Source organism: Helianthus annuus, chromosome 8 (genome assembly GCF_002127325.2).
Source record: "Helianthus annuus cultivar XRQ/B chromosome 8, HanXRQr2.0-SUNRISE, whole genome shotgun sequence".
NCBI classification, from domain to species: Eukaryota; Viridiplantae; Streptophyta; class Magnoliopsida; order Asterales; family Asteraceae; genus Helianthus; species Helianthus annuus.
In genome coordinates this window covers 39,619,499-39,644,553 of record NC_035440.2, presented here as the reverse complement: position 1 = coordinate 39,644,553, position 25,055 = coordinate 39,619,499, and the positions used below count along the sequence as shown (strand labels likewise).

At 38.2% G+C, this 25,055-nt stretch overlaps 2 protein-coding genes and 2 long non-coding RNA genes across 4 annotated transcripts; all 4 read right to left on the bottom strand.

Moving 5' to 3' along the window:
- Positions 1 to 2,706: 2,706 nt before the first annotated feature.
- Positions 2,707 to 4,886, bottom strand: LOC118480951 (caldesmon-like). The gene is made up of 4 exons (XM_035975971.1): positions 4,736 to 4,886; positions 4,507 to 4,662; positions 3,907 to 4,173; positions 2,707 to 3,839 (listed from the first exon to the last, which is right to left on the bottom strand). The coding sequence occupies exons 1-4, from the start codon at positions 4,884 to 4,886 to the stop codon at positions 2,707 to 2,709; spliced, it is 1,707 nt and encodes a 568-aa protein (XP_035831864.1).
- A 2,707-nt stretch (positions 4,887 to 7,593) lies between these two features.
- On the bottom strand, positions 7,594 to 10,150 carry LOC110872671. Its single transcript, XM_022121522.2, has 2 exons — positions 9,279 to 10,150; positions 7,594 to 8,040 (listed from the first exon to the last, which is right to left on the bottom strand). Exons 1-2 carry the CDS (start codon positions 10,116 to 10,118, stop codon positions 7,720 to 7,722), a joined length of 1,161 nt encoding a protein of 386 aa, XP_021977214.1. The 5' UTR covers positions 10,119 to 10,150; the 3' UTR covers positions 7,594 to 7,719.
- Positions 10,151 to 18,555: 8,405 nt separating this feature from the next.
- Positions 18,556 to 19,990, bottom strand: LOC118481078. Its single transcript, XR_004864320.1, has 3 exons — positions 19,761 to 19,990; positions 19,480 to 19,527; positions 18,556 to 18,791 (listed from the first exon to the last, which is right to left on the bottom strand). It is a non-coding gene; the product is annotated as an uncharacterized LOC118481078 (long non-coding RNA).
- A 1,927-nt stretch (positions 19,991 to 21,917) lies between these two features.
- On the bottom strand, positions 21,918 to 23,655 carry LOC118481077. Its single transcript, XR_004864319.1, has 4 exons — positions 23,463 to 23,655; positions 23,119 to 23,296; positions 22,971 to 23,031; positions 21,918 to 22,014 (listed from the first exon to the last, which is right to left on the bottom strand). It is a non-coding gene; the product is annotated as an uncharacterized LOC118481077 (long non-coding RNA).
- Positions 23,656 to 25,055: the final 1,400 nt, after the last annotated feature.

Sequence of the window (25,055 nt, the reverse complement as noted above, 5' to 3'; positions counted from 1 at the left end):
GGCTCTATATCTGGAACAAGCGAAAGAATTGCTCCAACAATTCGAAAATCACAAGGTTATACATATCAATCGCTCAGAAAACAAGCCTGCCGATGCCTTGAGCAAGCTTGCCTCGACTTCCTTTCAACATCTCGCCAAGGATGTAAGGATAGAGGTACTCAAGAATCCATCGGTATTACTGCGACAAGTGAACGTGATCGAAGCAGGGCAACCATCGTGGATGACCCCAATCATCCAATACTTGCAAGAGGGGGTGCTCCCTGAAAACAAAGCGGAAGCAAGGAAGATCCAAAACAAAGCCCTACAATACGAAATGAACGGCGGTATTTTGTACCGAAAATCCTTCCTAGGGCCACTGCTACGCTGTGTGGACCCTCAGGATGCGAATTACCTGATAAGGGAGATCCACGAGGGGATCTGCGGCATTCACTCCGGACCACGGATGGTTGTCGCGAAGATCATGAGCGCCGGTTACTACTGGCCCGGTATGCATGTCGACGCAATGAAGGAGATCCGCAAATGTGACTCTTGCCAGAGGCATTCTCCAAAAACACTGCGCCCTAAAAATGATCTTATCCCTGTATCCACCGCATGGCCCTTTCAGCAATGGGGAATTGACATGGTGGGACCCTTCCCGGATGCTCCCGGCGCCGTAAAGTTTATCATAGTGGCTGTCGACTACTTCACCAAGTGGGTAGAGGCCAAAGCCCTTGCATCCACCACAGCTATGATTGTGCGCAAGTTCATCTGGGAGCACATCATATGCAGATTTGGCCTTCCGCTCAAGATCGTAACTGACAATGGCACCAACTTCGCATCAGATGATCTCAAGAAGTGGATGAAGGAAATGAACATTGAACACACTTTCACATCCGTTGCGCACCCCCAAGGCAACGGACAAGTGGAAAGCGTGAACAAATGCATCGTCGAGGGAATAAAAGCCAGATTGGGAACAAGGCGACGAGGATGGGTTGATGAGCTCCCAAGCATTTTATGGGCTCATCGAACCATGCCAAAGACGAGCACCGGCGAAACCCCCTTTAGCTTGGTATATGGTTCAGAGGCGGTTATCCCGGCGGAGATTGGCCTACCCTCACCACGCATGGCAGCGGTCAACACAGTTGACAATGAAGCAGAAAGACGCTTGGACTTGGACCTGTTAGAAGAAAGGCGCGAACTCGCGCGAATCAAAGAGGCCAAGTACAAAACCCAGCTGGAAAGGTACTACAACACAAAGGTCCGCATTTGTACCTTCACTCCAGGGGAATACGTCTTTCGCGACAATGAAGCGTCGAATGCGGAACGACCAGGGAAGTTGGCACCCAAATGGGAAGGCCCATATCTGATACATGAGGGCTTGGGCAAAGGGGCCTACAAGTTACGCACCCTAGATGGCCACATCTTACCAAGGACATGGAATGCGCAGCAACTGCGCAAATGTTATATGTAATCTATTCCGGCCTTGCGCCCCATTTTAGTTCCCTACGTCGGCTATAAGCCACTAGCAATTATGTACGAAGGCCTACGCGCCCACTTTTGACTTAATGAACGCATACGACATGTCTTTCTATTACATTTTTTCGTTACAAATGCATGCTAAACTTCTGATTAGCGCGAAAACACTCCAGCATCTCAGGGTTTGTTCAAATCGCCTCCAAGGTCCTCCGCAAACAAAGCGCGAGACCGGGCGATAACCTTTTATATACAGGACACTTCCTTTTATTCGAGCTAATTTAACCTAAGTTTTATAGCAATGCAATAATTGCAACGGAAAAAACGAAAATCTTTCATATCATTTAAAACTTGCGCAACAGCGCAGCATTGTACATTCAACTACCAAAAGAAAATTACAAAGGGCATAAAAGCCTATCAACAGCCTACCCTATTCAACATGACGGTCACCATCATCATCGCCGTCATCATCGCCATCATCATCATCGCCATCATCATCATTGCCATCACCATCATTGCCACCATCATCGCCATCGCCACCATCATCACCAACTGGCTCTTCATCGGATAACTCGACAGTAACTGGTGGATCGAGGACCGCTTTAAGGCGCTGGCACCAGTTGTCTTTCTTCAAGGATTCCACAACCAGATCCATGATAGGCAAGGAAAGGTTGTCATACGAGTTTTCAGCCTGTGCAAGCGCAGCATCAGCACGATCAGTCACCGAGCAATGGCTTACATCAAATTCTTGCCCTAGTATCTGCTCAACGTGACTGGCACATTCTAAGTAACCACCTCGGTGACCCACCGCACGCGCCGCATCCGTGAGACCAGCAACGGCGCGATCTAGCTCACCAGCATTCAAGATGGAGTTGGCAACCTTCAACAAACGAAAAGCGTTAAAGATAACCCTTAACAAGATAGAAGCATAAAAAGTACTCACCAGCACTACTCCACGAGTGCGCATCCATTCAGCTTCTGAGACAAGCGTATCGACGATGCCTTGAGCCTCGGAGTAGTTGGTTTGGGCCACATTCAGCGCAGCAGTGCTAACAGCACGCGCCTCATCAGCTGTAGCAGCCTTAACCCTCTCAGCTTCCAGGTCGATCTCCAACGACTCGCATCTGTCAATTTGCTCGTTTAAGCGACGTTTGAGCTCCGCAATCTCAGCGTCCTTGGCGTGGAGATCTCTGTCCTTGCTGGACAGCTGTAGTTTGACTTCAGACAATTCAACCTGAAGGCCGACAAAACAACTTAGGCCGATTTATTAACAACACAGCAAGAATAAAGGAAAACAAATAGACTAACCTCCACCTGCTGTTTGGCAGCCTTCTCTCCCTGCGCCTCCTCTACCTTCGAGGTCAAGTCAGCAACTTTCGCCTCAAGATCAACTATCTTCTGTCGAGCCGCATAGGCGCGCTCGTTGTCTTGGGCACAAATACGTTTAAAATCGGCCTTCTCTTTGGCCAGTTGCTCTTCAACATTATGAAGTTTCTTTTGCAGGCCCTCGCGGCCCCATGCTTCGGCCCTCTTATCAGCTTCAAATTTAGCTCTCTCCTCACCAAGAGCAGCCTTATACTTTTCAAACTCAGCTATTCGTTTTAACGAGCGCTCGCGATAAGCCTCCGAGTCGGCGCGCTCTCTAACCATAGTTCGCCATTCACGGACTATCTGGTGATTGGCAGCACGAGCGTTGGCCTCTCCAAGTATAAAGGTGCGGTATAACATTTTGTGGGGTTTCGCCCTTAGCCGGTTAACTTCTGCAGGGGTAAACGAATTCAAAAACCACTCGCGGCAAGGGGCAAATTCATGAAATGTATCTTTTTGCTTTAAGCTCCAAGGGGCTTGGTGAGGAGCATCGCCGCGTTCTTCTTCATTGTAAGTTTTATAGTAGATATCGCCGACGGTATCCTTCGCCCCGACCACGTTTGGGTTAAAACCCCCTGCACCACCAGAGCTCGCGCTGCTTGAAGCATGTCGACCCGCACCCTTAGAAGTAATGACAGGAGCGGAGTGGGTAGGGTTTGTAACCTCAGGGCCTTGAACATTAACAGGCTGCTCCATGGCCTTCTTTTTTTCCAACTCCTCCAGGGCCCTCTTCTTCGCCGCTTCGGCCACCCTCTCCTCCTCCGCCTTCCTTTTCCTCTCCTCCTCTTTCTTTTTCTCCTCCTCCTTCCTCTTCCTCTCTTCTTCATCCTTCCTCTTCTTCTCGGCAACCCTCTTCTTCTCTTCCTCTCTCTTCCGATCCTCCTCCACCTTTCGCTGCGCCTCAGCAGCCTTCGCGGCATCCTGAGCAGCAGTGTCAGTGGACTTGATGGTAACCTTGGGCCTCTTCGCCGCAGCCTCACTGAACGTGACACCCTTCTCAGGGGTCTTCTTCTTGATTTCTGGAAAAATAAAGCAAGTGCATTTAAGCAAAGAGAAAAGTATTAAGAAGAGAAGCGAAGAACATACCAGGAGAAAATTTGTATAACGAGCGCAGCTTGCTCGTTTTCCCAACCACGGGAATCACAACAGATGTAGGGGCGGAAGCCACACCAGTCGTGGCTTCGCTCCTACCCCTCTTCCGCCCAATAAGCCGGGCACCAGCATCTTCTTCTTCAGCTTCGTCATCTTCAGGAAAAGATGGAGTCGCGCCAGCTTCAGGGTTACGAGAACCCGCGCTCCCAGAGCTTTTCGACCCACCAGCACCAGTCTTTCCCTTAGCTACACGTGACAAGCCTTCAAATGAGTCACTGATGAGCACATAATCATCTAAGTCACGTTGACGAAGGCGAAGAGTACCTTTGACAGCAGCAGTTGTCGCGCGACTAGGGCCAGTGCCCTTGCTGGTCACTTCAGGCTCCACCTTCTTCTTCTTCTTCTTCTTCACAGGTTTCTTTTTCTTCTCCTCAGGGTCAATCCCCAGGTCGCGCAACACACCTGCAAAGATTTTAGACCAGGAACTTAGCTCTCCGCTGGAAGAACCTACTGACTCCTCGCTGGAAAGATAGAGAGTCTCTTTCCCAGCAAGAGTCACAGAGCGCAAAGGACGAGGTTTAGGGTATTGCGCACCTTCAGTAGCGGTGGGCGGCGAAGCGAAAGCATCAGCAGCTGGAAACATGAAATTGCCTTTAATCTGGTCATACCAACTTTCCTCGTCATCGCGCAATGGGCGAACGCCCATGGAGCCACCAAATGTCGAGAAGGCAGCTTGATAGAGTCGCGCTTCTAAACATGCACTTAAGTAAGTTAGTAGCAATTAAAACAGATCAACTGAATAAACAACAAAGAGGAAACTAACCTTGATCGCCGATCTTCAAAACCGGAACCTCCCTACTGCTAGGTGACCACTGGTCAATCTTCCTTCGGTATGGCCTCGGTCCAGTCCCTAAAAGGCATGGCAACCGGCAAAACCTCTTCCCTGATAAAGAAGAACTTAGGTTTCCAGTCATGGAAACTCTTCGGTGGGTTCAGTAAAATCTTCTTCGCCGCACCACGGCTCGCAAAAGAAAAGAACCCCATTGTCCTCTGCAACTGGTAGAAAGCACGAAACTTATCTACAGATGGCTCAATGCCATGAGAATGGCACAAGAACTCGAAGTGCCTTACCCTCACCATCCCGGGTGGGCTCATCTGCGATATATGAAAGTTGTAGTGATGAAGGATACTGCCCATAAAGTTGGTCGCCGGCAGTCGGAAATTGCCCTGAAGGAAGAAGTCTTCATATAAAGTGATGTAACCGGGTGGTGCATCAGCCGCGGTCTGGCCCTGAGCCGGTTACCGAGCATCCCACTCCGGTGGGAATCGGAAACTACGAACGATTTGTTCAAAAAGCCCTAAATCCCATCTGAGGACAAGAACTGGTCCTTCCTCAGTAACAGCAACCTCCTGATGTTCTTCACTCATCTTTTCAGAAAGATCTGGAAAAAACTCGAAGAAAAGTTTGAAGATTTGAAGATATGAAGAACACTTTGAAGATTCAAAGAGTTCTGAGAGGAAAGTAGAGAAGAAACGAAGAGAAGTGAGAATCTCTCACCTTCTCTTCGGATATATATACCCATCGCATTTAATGCGATGGGTAACCGTGCCGCGTTCGCCGCTAGGCTAACCAACAGGAGGTTGCCACGTCAAGCGGAAAACCAGGGGTGACGGTTACCACGCGCGCGTGGGCCTCACTCTCCTGACATGAAGTGCAACCGCCGCAGGCGGCATGATGACACCCGTGCCAGGGGTCAACTCAAACGTCGCTCTCAGCGACTTATCTCACCAACCCGTCAGAAGTTCAAATTTCGAAGTTTCCCGCCATAAAAGTTGTAAGTAACTTCATGCAGAAGTTACATGAACCGCGCCAGCTACATATCACCTCCAATAAACCCGCGCGCCTGATCAGACAAACGGCAATCCCTAAAAGCCTGCATTGGTACTTGCGCAATTGTAAACAACATTTTCCACATGCGCCACACCAATCAAGATCAAAAGAACATTTCCCCTATTACACTTATTTCTTTTAATTTTATTAAGTCCAGAGCTCCAACCACTTGCGTTGCGCATGGTGCAGCACTGGACTGGGGGGACTTGAAGGGGTATGGTCCCAAAAAGTCGCGCAAACCTCCGACCAGGTTGCGCGCGAAACCATACTCCTTATTTCAGAAAACTTATTAACAGTATCCACGCGCGACTTACACGCGTTGTAGTTCGTCCCGCGCGAGGCAAGGCTCACAAGAGGCCAGATACCAGCACTTAGCATAAAACAATGGAACAAATGAGTATGCTAACCCCGCGCGGGTTAGTTTGTTGTCCAACAAGAGCCACTCAGTAGGGAAGCGCACGGCTACCTACAGTGGTACATAAGGTACAAGTGGCAGTAAAAGGAGCCAATGAGCGTCTAGCAGGCTCTGGTCAATCGTGCGCCACGATCGCCTGACGAGAAGTACACAAGGACGCCTACGTGGCACCAATCAGAGGACGGAGACAACTGTCCCACGATCTCCACTTGTCTGCTGATGACAGAAGGACAACAAGGCCGACAACAATGACACGTGGCTCCAATCAAGGTGCGCCAGCACCGACGAACGTCTAGAAGCCACTAAGCGGTCGACGCCAGTGAGACAAAAGAGCATATCCGTTTTGTTGTCCGCTTCTGGCCCAAGGCCCATCAGCCCATAACCCGTTACACCTCTCCGGCTATAAATAGAGACCTCATTCCACAGGTTAAACATTCTATTCCCTCGTCTCTCACTCTTTACACTTAATTACTCTCAAAGCAGTCGCTTATTCTCACGCCGGAGCCTGGTTAAGAGGGAAACCCCCACATTCCCCTCTTAACGAGTAACGGTGTTCTGTTTTGCAGGATAAATCACCAAGTCGGAGCTCAAATATCCTTAAGAAGATTAACCCTCATGAAAGGAACATAAACCAATCTAATTAACTCCCTAATTAGATCACTGTTTCTTCATATCGTTACATGCTTTAAGTCTTTCAACAATTGGACTGGTTAAAATTAAAATGAAACAAGGATTATTAAAGAATTTGGACTAAAGTATTAGGCTGTCATATTATGGGCTTAGATAGTGGACCATTTATAGGTTAATTATTTAGTACTAAAACTTGAGGTTCAACTTAAACCAGCCTAAACGAATGAATCAAACTAGACAAACCGAGCAGATTTTGAGCGTGCTCGAGCTAACCAGGCCGTTTTCGGACGAGCTTTTTTCAAGTATCTTTTCAAGCGAACTTCGAGCTTTCAGTTGAATAGCACTTAGATATATTGTCATGTATGATTTTCTCTCATATAGTTATAGTAAGACATAAGATGTATTTTTGTGAGAATCAAATGGATACATAAGCCAAAATAGATGGAAACAATTATTTAAAAGTAATCTATGAGTATAAATATAGATTATCAATTGAGTAACTTATGACAACATAGACAAGAATATTTACTTTATCTTTATTTTATATGAAAAAGTAGCTGGTTTTGCACCACTCTTTTCAAAGTTTAAAAATGTCAAATAACAGGATGAAAAATTAAATATTATATTAATCCATTTTTTTAAAACAAAACGCCAGCTTTCCTTGATGTTTTCTATATAAAGTATATTATTAATATAATAATAATAATAATAATAATAATAATAATAATAATAATAATAATAATAATAATAATAATAAACAAATACCATCACCTCAAAATATATAATGTTTCACAAGAAGAACACACAAGACATCAAATAAAATTCTAAAATAATCAAAAGAAAAAAATAATTCACAATACATATGAGCTCCTCACAATTTGTTCCGATATCTATCCAATGGGTCTTTAAGAGGGACTCTTTCATGGTAAACTCTCCAAGCATAATCTTCAAAAGAAAATGAACTAAACAATCTCTCTTCACTACATTCTTCATGAATATCCTTGTTTTCGTCTTCGTGGTAATCAGTGCCATCGTTGTTGCTAATCAATGCCCTCGGAATGAGGGGAGAGACGGTGCACTCTAGCGGCAATGTTACCAAGAGCGACATCGATAAGGACAAGGCGTCGCTCCCTTCTTCCATGCTTAAAGTCGGTTTTCCCCTCACTTTCTTCAATTTTCCATTGCTCCATACCTATCAAATTATAAGATAGATTAGATGCGTTGTGGTTTAATATGGAAGGGGGCGTTAAAATGCCATTAAGCTTTAACTAACCAATTATTTAACTATCACGTTATGATTTAACTAATATTTAAACAAACGAAAAAATACAAATATATGTTTGAATATGATCGGTGGTGAGAAGCGAACCCCACCCACCCTTTCATTCGCTGCTCGTTAAGGGGATAACGAGAGAAGTAAACCCCACCCACCCTTTCATGCGCTGCTCGTTAAGGGGATAACGATTTTGGAGCTAACGCCCTTCGGTGGCGATGATGTTAGTGGATTGGCAGGCCCTATAATTGATGTGGAGGCGGGGGTTAATGGGTGACGCCCCCATAACAACCATTCTTAAGGAAAACAAAAACTGGAAATAGATTGTTTCTCTCTCATTTAACTTATATGGGTTCAAATCGTTAGAGACACAAGGTTACGTGGCATCTAGGTGTAAAACATATTGTTAAAAAACACTCGAATAACATACAAACGCAAGGTTACGTGGTATCTAGGTGCAAAAAATGTTGTTAAAAAAACTCGAATAATAATATGTACAATGAAAAAATCTACAATATCATATAGATAACTTTTATATTTTTACATAAATGCACGAGTATAATATGAAAGTACTTAGAATGATGTATTTTATAAATTTATAAATAAGTTTATACATACATAATTAAACACCGAATTGTCACATTCGATAAATGACAAAAAACAAGAAAGCTGAAGTCCATGTCAATATGATGGCACACCTAGAAATAATCTCAAACATAATAACGTGTTTCGTGTCAAACAGCAAAAATTAAGGACTTTAGAGCCCCATTAATTGATATTTCATCTACACACAATCTGTATTTATAATATAAACTAATTAAAAACTAAATAAAAATCAAACTAAACTAATTAATTAATTTGATCATATCCGATAGATGGGTCCATTGGAGTACATTTGGCAGCCATCACGGTTGACAAAACCCTCAAGGCCTCAAGTGCTGGGTTTTTTATTTAAATACGGCAAAACAATGTCACAAAAAATATAATATAACATTAAACACCTTTTTGTAAAAAAACTTAAAAAAAACCTCTTAAAAACAAAAATATAAGAATACACAAGTATATGATTTTAGACATAATATACTTAGTTAAAAATTGAAGTCAACGTTATTAAAAAATAATTAATTTTAAAAAAAAAGAAATTAATTAATCCTCACCTGAGCAATGTCACCAAGTGTGATCAAAATAGAATCCATTTCAGGCAAAACGGATACCAAACCCGAATCCGTCAACAAAGAACAACTCCGGCTCCGAATCTGATAATGCAACCCGACAACATACGGGTAAAACCGACCCGACCCGGACATCGTACCCCCAAAATCACCACAACTTTCAGATATCCACATCAACGTGGAAACAGAACCCGGATCATCCAAACCCGGGTTCCGTAAACCCACGGCGCACGTTAGCGCATCCACAACAGCCAAACCAACTTTCTCCATTTCCCGAGTAAACTCGCGCAGAGAACTCAGACCCAACTCAGATGATGACTCGGTTGAGCAAGCCGAGTCAAGAAACAACGAGTGTTGAGTTTCATCATCGTCATCATCATCGTCATCGTCGAAACCTAGTGGCCATGTTGTGGGAAAGTGTTGGTGTTTTTGGTGACTAGAAAGGTTGAAAATACTGGCCGAGTCTGACTCGGCTGAGCGAGCGAGTTTTGATGGGATTGAGTGGTTGGTGAGTTGGAAATATCCGAGTTCGGAGATGGTGGGTAGGGTGGAGGATAGGGTGGAAGTGAGGTCGGTGAATGGGATGGTGGGGGGTGAGGTGGTGGTGGAGAGGGAAGAACGGCGGCGGAGGAGTAAAGGGGTGGTTCCGGTGGTGGTGGAGAGAGAGGGTGGGAGGCGGTGGAGGAGGCGGGAGAGGAGGTCGGTGGCGGATGAGGTGGAGGTGGAGGTGGTGGTGGTGGTGGAAGGTGTTGGTGGTGGTGCGGAGGTGGTGGCGATTGATGTGGGGAAGTGTTGGTGGTGGTGATCTTGAGTTGATGAAGCCATGGGTTTTTGTTTTGGGTTGAAAGATGAAACTGTTGTGGTGTTCTGCTTTCTTTAAATAGTGAAAGAGTCGGAGATAATCAACGGCTCATTCTATACGCACCCCCCTCTTTCCTGATTATACCCCCCTTGTGAGAGGAAAACTGTTGGTCCCACGCAGGCCCCACCTGTAAGTATGTGAGAGGAGGGGGTGAAAAAAGTAAATAGGGGGGGTGTAGAAAGTAGCACCCTAATCAACAGCCGATTAGTGACGTTATAAATTCTAGAATTAGTAATATTTTATTTTGAATAAAACCCCAAAATGGTCTCTAAATACAGTTCAGTCCAAAATTAAAATTTTTTCTATTCGGGTCTATAAGATTTCATTTTTTTCCTCATTTTCATACTATGTTAGAATTTTCTGTTAACTTCTCTTATTTTTGTCGTTTTTCTTATTTAAATGAAAGGTATAATCGTCATTATATTTCATAATATATTTTAGAGTAAACTTACGTTTTGCTCCCTGTGGTTTGTTCACTTTAATGGTTTTGTCACAAACCTTTAAAAATAGTCATTTTCTCCAATAGTTTGCTATGATTTTTCCATTTTGCTCCCCGCCTCTAACTCCAACCAAATTGTCTGTCTTTCCATTTTGCTTCCCGCAGGGAACAAAATGGAAAAACCATAGCACACTATTGGAGGAAAATTGTTAATTTTTAAGGTTTGGGGCAAAACCGTTAAAGTGACCAAACCAAAGGGAGCAAAATGGAAGTTTACTCTATATTTTAATTAAATGAGGAAAATGACAATAAAATGAGAAGTTAACATAAAATTCTAACTCAGTTTACCAATTCGATAAAAATAGCAACAAAATGAAAGCTCATAAACCCTGATACAAAAAGTTTCAATTTTGAACTAAAATGACAAAAGTGACTTAAACTCAGGGACCATTTTGGCATTTTACTCTTATATTTTTTTCACATCATAGAAAAATATTTCTTTTGGAATCGGTGACGGACAAAACCATCATCATTGTCTGGGATTACAAACATGGATGATCTTTTGTCTATGAGTGTATCTAGGTGGCCAGATTTGTTAAACGTTTAATAAAAATGTTGACCTAACATTTTATTTAGAAAAGCCACTTACAATTCTTATACTCAATTTAAATCCATATAAATACTCATAAAGAAGTTTGAACTTTTATCACTAGGTTAAGATGAATTCGTCAATGTTATTGGGTTAAAAGTCTATTGGGGTCTGTTTGGTATGGGGTAATGGAATAGACGAGAGAATGGAATGGACGGGGTAATGGAATGAAGAGGAGAAAGAAATGGAACATTACCATTCCAGTGTCATGTTTGGTTATACTTGCAGGAAAGGAATGAATTATTATAAATATCGAAAATACCCCTGCCTTATATGTAATACATAAAATCGTTTATATGATTTTTTAAATTTTGACTATTTCACATTTTCACTACTATATATGAAAAGAATATCACTCGATCATAATCTTCATAATTATAATCATTTAAATAGATCAATTCAATAATCTAAATAACAACTTCAACTTAATACTTGTATTCTGCTATTAAATCTCACCCAACTTCTAGAATTGGCATATATGGTAGAAGAACAAATTCAACCAACAACAGCGTATAAACACAACTAAAACATTAAAAATCATAAATTCTTCAATACAAGTAAAAGTAAATGGAATATTTATCAAGTGAAATTAAGCTTTGAGTAGACAACTTGGTATGAACACATGGATTTCAACAACAGACATACAAAAGATAACTTTGTTTCAATATATCATTCAAATAGGGATCTAACTTACAGACGTATCGAACATTGATTACGAAAAAAAAAAACTATCTTTTTTAATACCGCGAGGGCATTCTTCCAGCACGATGTCGATTTCGTCCTACTTTTGGTGACGCCGCCACCAGTGGAGGCTAGGGCCTTGATGAGTGCGTCGGTGGGAGTGGTATTTCCGTGGTCCACGTGGCCGATAGTTCTAATGCTGACATGAGGTTACGTTCACTCGAATTGCCAAGAGTAATTTGGACGGTGAGAGCACGACGGTGGTGCGAGGTAGTGGCAGAGTAACAACCGGAGTTAAATCAAAGTTGTAAAGAAATAGGCTGGTGGGGGATTTGGAAACAAACATGGAAAAAAATAGTAATTTTGAAGAAACCAGTAATTTAATTTGGAGGAAGAAGACGACCGTGATGACGAGGAAGAGAGTTTTTTACGAAGGTAAGATTATGATTTGTGGGAGATGGACAGAGTGAGAGGAGGGAGGGCAAAATTGGGATATAGATGAAATATGGAACGGAATGAAAAAAAAGAAGGGGGGGTTGGAGGAATACTTTAGATGGAATGGAATAACTTAGGTAATGCTTCATTACATTCCATATGTCAACCAAACAATCTTATTTTCATTACCCTTGAATGGAGCATTCCATTCCCACCCTCATTACCTCATACCAAACACTACCTTGGTACATTTACCTTCATTCCCATCACCACCACCTATATATCGCGAAGAATCTGCAACCAACCACCGTTGATCCACCCGTGACTCCACCACCACAAGATTGTATGCCCATGATACATCTAATAGTTTAATTAGTCACCAAGCAGGGTATGTTTTTTTATACTTGTCGTTAGGGTTTTATACACTAATGATATCTTGTTCACCAATGAAGATCTTGTCAGTTAAGACAATATCTTGTTCAAAACAAATACACTAATAATATATTGTCGAGTGGCAAACAAAAGCCCTTTCAAAACATAGGTGGCAAATTTACTTGGTTGACATGTTATAGGATGTAACTTTATCACAATTACAAATTAGAGCATTTCAAAAGTTTGGTGAAAAGTGTGCTCCTTTTTATATTTTTTTTATAGCAAATATACTTTTTTTAACTTTATATGGTTAACTAAGATAGCAACTCTTTTTAGGCTAATTAAGATGATGGCAACTCTTTTTTAGGGTTCAATGCAAGTTTAGCAACTCTTTTTTTAGGGTTCAAGTTAAGTTTACAATGACTTCAAGTTTAATCTAACTAAAATGTAACCCCTTTTGTATGATTTATTAACATATCTATATATAATGTAGGTGTGTTTGGAAGTCAAGTTGGATCTTCGAATTGGCATAACTATGCCTTCGATTTAAATTTGGCGAGTTTCATGCGAATTTTACATTTAAATATTTAGAGATTCGAAAGAAAATGATTGAGTATGTTTTGAATGTTCGAAGATGAAAAAAAAATATGATATGTGTAATAAAAAAGATTGAAGAAGAAAGGTTAAGTATGTAAATACACTAAAATACACCTGATGTGCAAACCACATTATCCTAGGGGTGAGTAGAAAACCGAAATAACTGAACCGTAATCGAACCGAAACGAAACAAAAATCGACAGTTCGGTTTTCGGATTTTTAATGTGAGCCTTGAGCTTTTTGCTAACTTGCAACTTTTTTTTTCATATTTTTCCTTTTAATTTAGAGTTGAACACGTCGATACCGTTTTCAACAAAATTTTCAACTTTTCTTTTTCTTTGCTATCATGAATGCGTCAAATTTTATTTTTTTAACGAACGCGTTGATACTCTTTTGGACATATTTTTTAACCTTTCTTTTCTTATATATAAAAGAAGGAGTTAATTACGTTTTTCGTCCTTTTGCTTTGTCAAAAATCACTATTTCAGTCCATTAGTTTAAAAATTGCTAAAAAAGTCCCTATGGTTTCACTTTCGTAACTATTACAGTCCACCCACACTAACGTCATCCAGTTATTCAGTTAGTTTATTTGGAATGAGCATAATGCCCTTGTTATTAAAACTAAAATTAAAATAAGTAAAGAGTTAGATACACTTAGAGCATTCACATCCTGGGAATCAAAATCTGTGTGTGAGGTTTTTAAAATATAAAGAGTATAAAAAGTGGTTGTGTGTGGAAGAGAGAGAAAATGTTACTGTTCATCTATATATTTGGGGGGACACTATTCACCCACTATAATTTTTTAATATATATTGAAAGTGGTGAGTGAATGAGAGAGAAAAATGTAATGATAAAGGTATAAAAATATTATTTAATTGAAAAGGAGAGAGAAAAAGTATTTGTTTTTATTGGAAATATATTGATATAGGAGTTGTTTTTTTAGTGAAATGTATGTATATTTTTAGGGTGCTGGATGTGAATGCTCTTGGAGTTAGTTACACTTTTCGTCACTGTGGTTTATTAAAAATAACTATTACAGTTCATTAGTTCTAAAAATTGCAAAACAGTACCAGTATACTTCTTTATTTATTTTGTGAAAGTATTGGTACTCCTTTGGCAAATTTTAGAACTAATAGACTGTAATAGTTATTTTAACAAATTACATAGACGAAAAACGTAACCAACTCTTTACTTATTTTAATTTTAATAACATGGGCATTATGCTCATTTCAAATAAACTAACAGAATAACTGGATGACGTTAGTGAGGGTGGACTGTAATAATTACGAAAATGAAATCACAGGGATTGTTTTGGTAATTTTTAAACTAATGAACAGAAATAGTGATTTTTGACAAATCACATAGACGAAAAACGTAATTAACTATAAAAGAAGAGAAAATAAATAGTGTGCTATGCTAATGTGAGCCTTGAGCTTTTTGCTAACTTGCAACTATTATTTTTCCTTTTAGTTTAGTTTTTGTAACGAACGCGCCAATATCGTTTTGAACAAATATTTTAACCTTTCTTTTTCTTTACTATAACCGGTGCGACAATTTTTAATTTTTTTTTTGTGTTTATTTTTTTAACGAATGCATTAATACTCTTTTGGACATATTTTTTTAATTTTTCTTTTCTTTTACTATAATGAGTGCACGGATATTGTTTTTCTTTTCATTTACCTTTGTTATTTACCATATTTTTTTTTATCTTTTCTTATAGTTTTGATGTTTAGAGCCAAGCTACGACGCAAATAGCAAAACACATTTAGATATCGTTTTGTTTAATTTTATGAAACATATTAGGCTGTTATATTCCAACTTTGTTTGATAAATGAATTGTGTTTGAATTAGTATGTTTAATTTGTTTAATTAGAAAGATTGACCTATGAAACTATTTAATTAAACAAGTCGATTAATCAAAACTATTTAGTTAAACGAGTCTTATAAATTTTGATTAGTCGACTTGTTTAATTAAATAGTTTGATAGATCAATCTTTCTAATCAAACAAATTAAACATACTAGTTCAAACACACACATGCATATATACATCATATAGATGTAATATAAACTTAGGATTTTCATTAAAATCTTCACAATCACAACACATACACAATTATTCTATCAAATTTGACAAGTGAATGACAGAGTCATGTAATGGTTATAAGCAATAACGACATGTTTTATGGATTTTTCATCAAAAATGTTATAAACTTTAGGAACATTATTGTAGAAGTACAGAGGTGGTCCGGTCACCGGTGGATAGTGTAATAAAATGGGACACCTTCAGAAATGTATAAAAAATAGTACAGCTTTATTTATGGCAGGCTGGTAGCGTGTTGTGAGGAATCTTGTGCCCATGGTGGAGTGGATGTGTTTACAAACTTCAATGGTGGAATAAAGGTCACTCTGCTCTTTTCAATAAAACACCAAAATGCACACACAATCACATTCCTCATTCAACAAAAGTCAAAACATTCTTTTTTTTAAACGCCAACTTCATTAACAGAAACCAAACCCGAAAACCGGGACGGACATGTCAAAACATTCTTTAGACTATGGGTTACGGGGCGGGGTTGGGGCGTGGGTTGGAGAGAAACGCCCAAGTCACCATCCCGGGTGGGCTTGGGTTTGGGTGTGACCCCATTGGCGTGGGATTCAGCCCGGGCGTTGGGCGGGGCTACCCACATGACATAGTGAAACCTCATTGGCTAAGAGCACTAGCCACGCCACCCCAGCCACGCCCCACCATACCCCTTTGAAATTGACTTTTGGTCTTGGGTGCCCCATACTCCACGTGTCGCACCATGCCCCCAACCCACGCCCCACTATACCCCACGGTCTTAGGGAGGTAGTAAGGCGTTAGCCATCACCACTTTTGCGGGGTGGTCAAGGCTTTGTGCCACTTGGAGAGAGAACATGGTTCAATTTTTGTCATAGGTAAAATTTGATGTAATTCAATTTGGTGTTATGTAACCTTTGCCGTTAAAAAAAATGGGTAGTATGGCGTTATTTCATAAATGGTAAAAGATTCTAGTTTCGTCATGAACTTTTGTGTAAACTTACGAGGCGTGTGGGTTTTTCATTCTAAAAAAATTACATCCTTCATTCACAAACATACTTACCTATTTATATAGATAGCTAGAGAGCGTGGGAGTGGGCTACAAAGTCCATTTTTCCTACTAAGTGTAAAAAGTCATAAAACACTGTAATGTTAACCATAAAAGACACTAAGAACCCACAAATAACAAAATGAAGATTATTAAAACGTCATATTTGTGAGTTTTGTGTTGTGTTTTGGATGATAAGACTTTAATTATCGAATGACTAACATTAGTGTGGTTTATGTTGATTATCATGTTGTTTTTATATACATAGTTCTACGATGGTGTGTTTGAAGTTTTTATGGAATGTTAGAGTTTGGATATTGTGTTTTAGTAATCTTCACTCTGTTATTTGTGGGTTTTGAGTGTGTTTTATGGCCGAAATTGTTGTGTTTTATGACTTTGTACACTTTGTAGGAAAATGAACTGTGTAGTCGAACCCTACCCTTAAGTAGAGATATGTATATAAACGTCATGTTGGAGGGAAGTTTAAATTTTCAACTTTTAGTTATAATAATAATTATTATTCTATGATTAAGAAATATAATAAGTTGGGATTTATAAATACATGTCTTACTACTTCAGGGCCGGCCCGTAAGGCTTACCAACCTAGGCTAAGGCCTAGGGCCACCAAAAAACAAGGGCCTCCAATTTTATTTCTTTTCATATATTAGACTTGTTTTTTTGCCATTTAAACAACGTTTCTAGGCCCAGGATTTAGAATTTACACTAGGAGTCTGCATTGTCCACGCACACAACACATCAATCCTCGGTATTTGCGGCGTCTTTTGAGTAACCAATGTGAAACTGATTGCGGATTGAACGAAATTAGGGCCAAGAGTAGTAACTACTTTAATTATTGTACTTTATAAATAAATTAAAAAATAAAATATAATGGATTAGTTGATTATCCTATCTATTATCCCATAACAAATGAAAATGTTTATATGTACGATTTGAATAAATGAGTATGTATATGGTCATCACTCGAATCTATACGCTTAGAGAGTTTTAAAGCTGATGACATACCCGATTCCGTGCCACAAGTACCCATCCGAATATATAGGATTTTAGGTTTACTCTTTAGGTTCGAAATCATTTGCCATCTCTACTAAAGTACTAAGGGTGCACGGGGCACATGCGGTGACCCAAGTTACCGTGCGGGTACACCGCCGCCATCGGCTCGGGGAACGTAAGCGGGGAGCAGGGGCGGATGTACTATATATTAAGGGGTGGCGTCCGCTACGGCTTGGCGTTCCGGCGGTAGTGTAAAATTAGTGTAAATTTTGGAAAAATTTGACGTTTTTTCGATTTCGTTACCGCTTATTTATAAAACGTTACCGCTTGGCGCGAATCCTAGATCCGCCACTGGCGGGGAGGGGGATTGGTGAGAGGTTACCGCATGAGAGAGAGGAGAGAGAGAGATGGGGTGATTGGTTGTTAATGTGGGTCCACCCATTTTTCACCAATCATATTTTTTTCTTCTTTTTTTATAAAAAAATAATTGTGTGAGTGGAGTGATGCCAACGTTTGAGTGCAAAATAGGGACTTAAGAGGGGAGTTGACGTGGCACGTGCTGATTGGGTGTGTGTAAGAGAGGGGACTCTCCTAAGAGAGGAGTGCCCCTCTCACCCTAATAATCAGTTATCAGCTGTTTTAAAAACAATCACAAAATCACTAATGGTTTTAAAATATAAGGAAACTAGGTTATCACCCGTGAATACTCACGGGTTGGAAAATTTAAATTTTTTTAAACTTAAAAGTACATATATACTAACAAATGAAAATTGTGTGAAGAATAAGGTATATTAACTAAACGTTAAAAAATGTGTGAATACTTACGGATTCTGATATTTAAATTTTTGAATAAACAAATGTGAAATTTTATTAATGTACGATGTGTTGGGGAATAAGTATATTAATTGATTAAAGAAATATTAATTATTGAAAGTTTAATATTATATTATTATAATTATACGTAATAATATATCAAAAATACGTTTAATATATTAATTTCTGAACACTATAGGTAATAATATATCAAAATAAATACAAACAAAGCTCTAGTTAAGCCTAACTCTAAATATTATGAAAGCATAATAATTCATCTATAAGGTACCAACTTACAACGCAACAGTTTAAAAAGAATTACTAATGGAATAACTTTTAAAATAAAGATTACATGAACAAAGTAGTTTTAAAAGTTTCGTTCTAAAAAAATCAACAGTCTCCCAACCTTTTCCATCATCTCCATCCATCTCGGTCCTTGATTCTAGAAGTTGCATCTCACATGAAGCATCACCACCTACTTAATGCGTTTTCACAAGAGCTTCGCTCGCCTCACTAATAGGGCATCAAATTCTAAAACCAAGTTTGAAGTCAACTAAAAGCTTTAATAGGTTATAAAAAACAATTGTGCTCTTTGCTAAATCATGCTCCATTTAAGAACCTCTATCTTAAGAAAGTTCCTAAAAATAATGTTCATAAAAATTTTGTATTATGCACAATAGGGTGAAAAAGTCAAGATGGTCTTTTGACGACAAAAGTTCATTGATCCATAGAAAGACGACTTCAAAAGCAGGCTTATAATTCACATGCCTTCCAAAAGCTAATACATCTCAATCTTTTGTCAGCAAACCGAACCCGTGTGATACACTTCTTTGGGTTAATAAAAAAATTTAAATGAAAGTCATATAAAATAAATATATATCGTATTTATCAAATTTTTATTAAAAACTTCATATCAAATTTAAATTTAAATTCATAATAAATAGGCATGAATATAAGAGATAGCAAGAAACATTTGGATCACCGGCAGCACCAAAAAGGTGTTCTTAGGAGGTTTAAAGGACAATCTTTAATAAAATCTGGAACATGAATATGATATTAATCGATGATGTACCTTACTAAAAATAGCATTGCATGTGTTCTCAGCTAATTTCTTTTTAACTCTTGTAAATTAAAAATATAATTTATATTTTTAATTTTTACATGAAGATTAAGTAAGTAAATTTAGATTAGTATCTAAATGCGCAAATTGAACCATTACCAGAATTCCTCTTTAGTGCACTCCAATTGCTCAGCCTACCACCTACAACTTAAAAAAAAAAAAGGAGTGAGTTTAGCCAAGATTGTATCACCAACTTTCTTTTTGTTCCAACATATTAAGCATTGTTCTTATAATTTTTCTTTTTACATGAATAAGACTAATCATGTGGTCCTGATCAACTAAAACAATGATTTTAGGGAGGAACAATGTCAAATCCATACCTTACAAATTGAAAGAGAGAATGTCTGAAATAATTAACAAATAAATAAGTTACTGCATACCTAAACAACCCTGTTGCAGAAAACTTCCAATTTTTAAACCTCAGCCTTTTTCTTGAATCAACCCTCCCTCCCTCCTTCCGAGTCAGTAAACAACTAAAGTGCTTAAACCTAAAATAAGATGAAAGTGAGCTGAGATTAAAACGATTTCATAAATAATTATTAGATCCATTCATAATCATCTATAAAAGTAAGGGAGTGAGCATAAACCAATAGTAATTGCAAAAGTCATTGTTGGTTGGCTGCTTATATAATCAAATTAGAAGAAAAAAGATTAAAGCCTTGAAAAATTGTAATATACATCAGTTAAAGTATACAATACATAACAGATTACACATAAAAAGATGGTGTCTATGTCATAACAATTCAGGCTTATAGTAGGATGCAACAAATTGAAATATCGAGTGAATGAGTGAAGCTATAAAGATCTGCACCATGTCTTTCAAAAAGCATTGTAATTCAATTATTTCACAACTATAGGTGTAAATATGTCATCATACCTGGAATTCTAGAAAAGGTTGTAGGGCTGAATCAAAGGCATTTTGTTTTTGTTTTGGTTTCCCACATCTACGATACTCAAGTTAACTCATATAACGTTTGTGTACGGAGCTACATGATGATAGTTAAGATGATACACTAAACTATAACACATTATTTTGGAAAGAATCATAGCATGTATTTATGTTTGATATGTAGGCTTACTTGGTTATGTGGTCGTTTAGGTGACGTCAACTGTGGAAGTATATTAAATAAAAGAAATGAAAAGTATAGTTTTCACAATGGGATCTTTTGTTTTCGTCTTTTAGGTTTTACTAATAGTTTAAGTACCCGTGTGTTACACGGATTACCCAAAGTAAATTATATTATTTAACAGTGTTTAAATAAACTTTGAAATGAAAGAAGCGTTCCGTTACTTAAAAAGTAACCTCATCAATTAGTTGATTAGATATAGGTTTACAAAATCACCTCTACAAAATTAGTTGATTAGATATGAACCTTTTTAGCCTGTATCTAAAACTACCCGTTTCACCAGTACCCAACCCGATTTTCCTGTAGTTACTTTTTTCAAGAGATTCAAAAAATTAAAAGTTTTCTTTTAAACTATTCATTTGACCAAACTAATTTTGCTCCAAACCCATATTGACCAGAACTTAATTAAGAATTTCTTAAATGAGCCAAACTCATTTTGCTCTAAACCCGTCTTAAACTGAAGTCATTTTAATCATAATCCATATTGACCCGAACCCATTCTGACCCAAAGTCATTTTAATCGGTGACCCGCACTTGCCCCACCCGCTTAGTTTGGTTTCCTTAAAAGTTACGTGCCCATGTGGTGTGCAGATCACAATAAAAGTTACATGCCCATATATTATACAAACACTGTTTACCTTGGAAAAACATCCACTATTCCAACCTCTTAACTGTTGTACAAAAATCCTCCTTATGCTACCCCCGGTCTTGGTTCAACAGTAGTGTGCAGATCACAATATTCTTCACCAAAAATGAGTTTTAACAACATCAATTCAGTCCCTAAATAGTTAATGCCTACCTAAGAAATTTAGTTTAAACAAAGTTAATGATTACATTGAATATGAGTCACTAATTTAGTCCCTAAATAGAAATTAGTGATCAAAATGCAACTTCAGTTTATGTTTTATTCCTGCTTCTTTTTAAGTCACTGTAGACTCCCACATTCCCCTTAAATATTTTCACTACGTATGTTGTCTAAAAGTTTTGTAACCCAAAGATCGTAGGAGTTATGATTTTACGTATAGTTTAATAGGCAATTCTTCCACAAAAATAAAATTGTATCATGCACCCATGCACCTGGATTGCTTCTAGCCACCATTAGTTAACTTCAGCAAAAAATAAAATATTTGTATACTTATAATCACTTAAATTTTAAGGAAAATCAATAACGTCAAGCCTAGCTTTTACCTACATGGTACAGGCACCTAATCAGCCCCAAGGCTACAATTTTCTTTGCAGAAACTTCTAATTGTAGTAGTAGTCAGGCTTTATTGATAGTGATTAAAGTAAGATGTAACCAAATCATTGAGGATCAAAGAGTAGAAAAAGAATTAGTCAAACAAAAAATATAAATTTAAACTACTTTTTCAAACATGAATATGATGACTAATACCTTTTGTGATGTATGTTTGTCAATTTCATCCCTTGCGTTGGATTCGTGGTTTAAAAAAGCTTGAGGGTGCTCCTAAGCGTTTTCGTTCCAATTGCCGAAGCGCAAATGTGAGAGCTTCACGTATGGTAAAACAAATACTTTGTTAAATTACGCTAAAAACGCGAAACAAAAGATTGGATGCCCTAACAATGAAAGTGAATCAATACTTTTAGTGTTGCATAAGCCATCTTCTTGTTTCTCTTAAACATAATTGTAATCAATATTGCATTAAAGCCTAAGACGAAACAAAGTATTAAAAAATTCTAAACTAAATAACAACTTAGTTTGGGCCGAAACGGGTCAAAACTAATCAAGCTCAAGTTTTAATCAAATGTAAACTAATATAACCAAATTACATAAACTATATACGATAATAGTGCAAGCTCTAATCAAACTCAAGTATTAATGAGATGTAAACTAATAAAATCAAATTATATTAGAAACCGGACATCAAATTTCAAGCCAACATCATAGGGCAAGCTCTAATATAACTCAAGTCTTAATCAAATGTAAACTAATAACACCAAATTATATTAGAACTGGACATCAAATTTCATGCCAACATCTTAACCATTGCTAATCTTATATTCCACCTTTCCCTAACCAGTATCCAGGTAGGGTTCAGAAAATAAAAAGTTGGTTTTCTTACACCCACTGAGTTGGGAAATTATTATATTATTAAAGCACATTGGCAGAGCAACCCACAAAATAAATGTTGATAAGAGCCATATATAGATATCGTTCTACCAAACAAACAAAATAAATATGAAATGGGTCAACTTCAAATGAAATAGCGTTTAAGGTGGCACACGAAAAACCTTAACTGGCCCACCTGTTATTAGAATATTAGATGTTTACCACTCTTATTAAACAATTTGTGTCATTTGGTGCATAGTTTCTTTACATGGCCCAAATCATCTCATTTATTAATATATATAGATATATAGATTCCAGTAAAGAATACCATCATGTGTCAAAAAAATATGATCCATTAGTATGGAAAAAAGGCATAAAAGTTCGGGTACACTAACCTGTCCAGCCATGGTTGAAGAGCTGCATGATTTTCCCGACACCGAGTAACCTCTTATAATACTGATATGAAATAAATGAGTGAGTCTTATGAGTTAACAAATAATATATCAATGTTATAGTAATGAAAACAAAAAACAGAAGAGATACTTGCAACCCATGAATAGATTGTCCATATCACCGAAGAATCAAATTGGGCATCAGTAGGAACTTGACCCACAGATTTTCGTCTGATTTCATTGTCACTTTTTGGTGCCCTAACATCAGCCATTGGTGATGGTGGCACTTTAGCATCCACAGATGCAAACAAATGTTTGCTCAAAAAAACCTACATATTAAAAAATAATAAGAATCAACTTAAAATTTAATATAATACCACTTAATTAGCACAAAATTTCAAATTTTCTGATAGGCATTGATATACCTATTGATAACTTATAATTACCGACATTAATGCGAGAACTTATATCATCTTATTTAATAAAATGACAAACCTAAAGATGGACAACATCATGGTAAAATGACTGGATGGTAGCATTACCAGCAACATCTTGCCTACAATCAAGGAAAATTGATGTAAAACTTCTCAATTTTTCAAGAAAATAGCAAATAATATATGTAGGCACTTCTACTTTTCAGGTATTAAATATTTATATGCATCATGTACAATTAAAGAAACATAAAACAACATTCCTTTGGTTGGCAATAAAAAAAATCAAAAGAGACGTTAATAAAAATATCCAGAGGAGATGAGTGCGAATAGGGTTTTGTAGGAAGAAATTAGGGGGTTTCTTTTGTAACAGAACACCAAGCTTTAACAAACTTGAAGTCGCTACGGCTTCTAAGATAACATCATATCCGATAGTTCACATCGAAGAAGTGGCGATGATACGGTGGTGTGCAACCTCCATGGCATCATATCCGATTTTTAGGCGACCACTACCACCATCAGTTCCAATCACCGTGGCCACCAAATCGGAACCAAGAAACGCACCACAACAACAAAGTAGAGAACTATTAGAAAGAATGAATTGAATTGAAAGAAGATCCGGAATTAGGAAGATTGATCATACCTGATGTTGAATCGTTCGAATGGCTTAAACCAGAATGGAGGATGGAGATGAGGGAAAATACAGATGAAGGCTGTGTGTAGGGTTTTGAAAAAACATTGGATGACTTACCTGCTTCCTAACTGGATGTAATATCTGTAATATGAGTTGAGATGCTTTTGAACCCATCATTTCCAAAGTTCCAAGTCTCTCCTCAATAGGCAAAACTCTCGTTAACCTGAAAAACTAATACATGATTATGGCATCTCAAAAAAATAGAAGGGATTTAATACTTTTAGATCAATGTAACTTACATAATAGAAATCCCAGGCTGCAGAAGCGCAATTTTCAGCGATGCAACCCTGCACGAGCTTCCAGATAAAGAAAATGACCTTTTTTGGAACCCATATTGTCACAACCCCCGATCCCTATCTCCCGGGAACGGGCGGCCATGAACCAGTTTCGGTGGTATCACATTTATTTATTCAATTTGGCAGCGGAAATTCTCATCAGGATCGTAGTTAGGAAATATTTAAATCAGAGTAAACCACCATATTTTATAATATTAAACACATGGGTAAAACCCAAGTTTTTATTACAAACTGAATTACAGGGATAAATCCCACTTTATTGAAATAAAACGCTTTCTTTTATTTAGGTAACTTTTATTGCCACTTTTCCAAGCCTCTAGTGCTGTCCAGCTGGCTTCTATTTGGCTTTCACATTTCGTTACCTGAAACGCGTTTTAAAAAGGTTTTGTCAGTGGAAAATACTGGTGAGTGAATCCCAGTTTAATCAAGTTTAAATAAAAGTCACAGAGAACAGTATTGAGGGCGATCCCGCAATTACATTTGTTTATAGGTAATACCAATTAACATCCATGGTACTGTCGATACCCGACTTATGGTCATGTTACTCCTCTCCACAGGTGGTAACAAATTTTGTATACAAAACCCCAAATATACCATCATAATTGTATCCTTACAAATACTCAATAACTGTCATTTGCATGGAAAAGTATGCAAGGTTTTGTAAAAA

Coding starts and splice junctions, on each gene's coding strand:
- LOC110872671 (XM_022121522.2), bottom strand. CDS start 10,118: ATGGCTTCATCAACTCAAGATCACCACCACCAACACTTCCCCACATCA. Junction 8,041..9,278: donor CACTTGGTGACATTGCTCAG/GTGAGGATTAAT, acceptor ATAATTTGATAG/GTATGGAGCAATGGAAAATT.
- LOC118480951 (XM_035975971.1), bottom strand. CDS start 4,886: ATGACTGGAAACCTAAGTTCTTCTTTATCAGGGAAGAGGTTTTGCCGG. Junction 4,663..4,735: donor TTTGAAGATCGGCGATCAAG/GTTAGTTTCCTC, acceptor GTGCATGTTTAG/AAGCGCGACTCTATCAAGCT. Junction 4,174..4,506: donor GCCGCCCACCGCTACTGAAG/GTGCGCAATACC, acceptor ACTCATTTGAAG/GCTTGTCACGTGTAGCTAAG.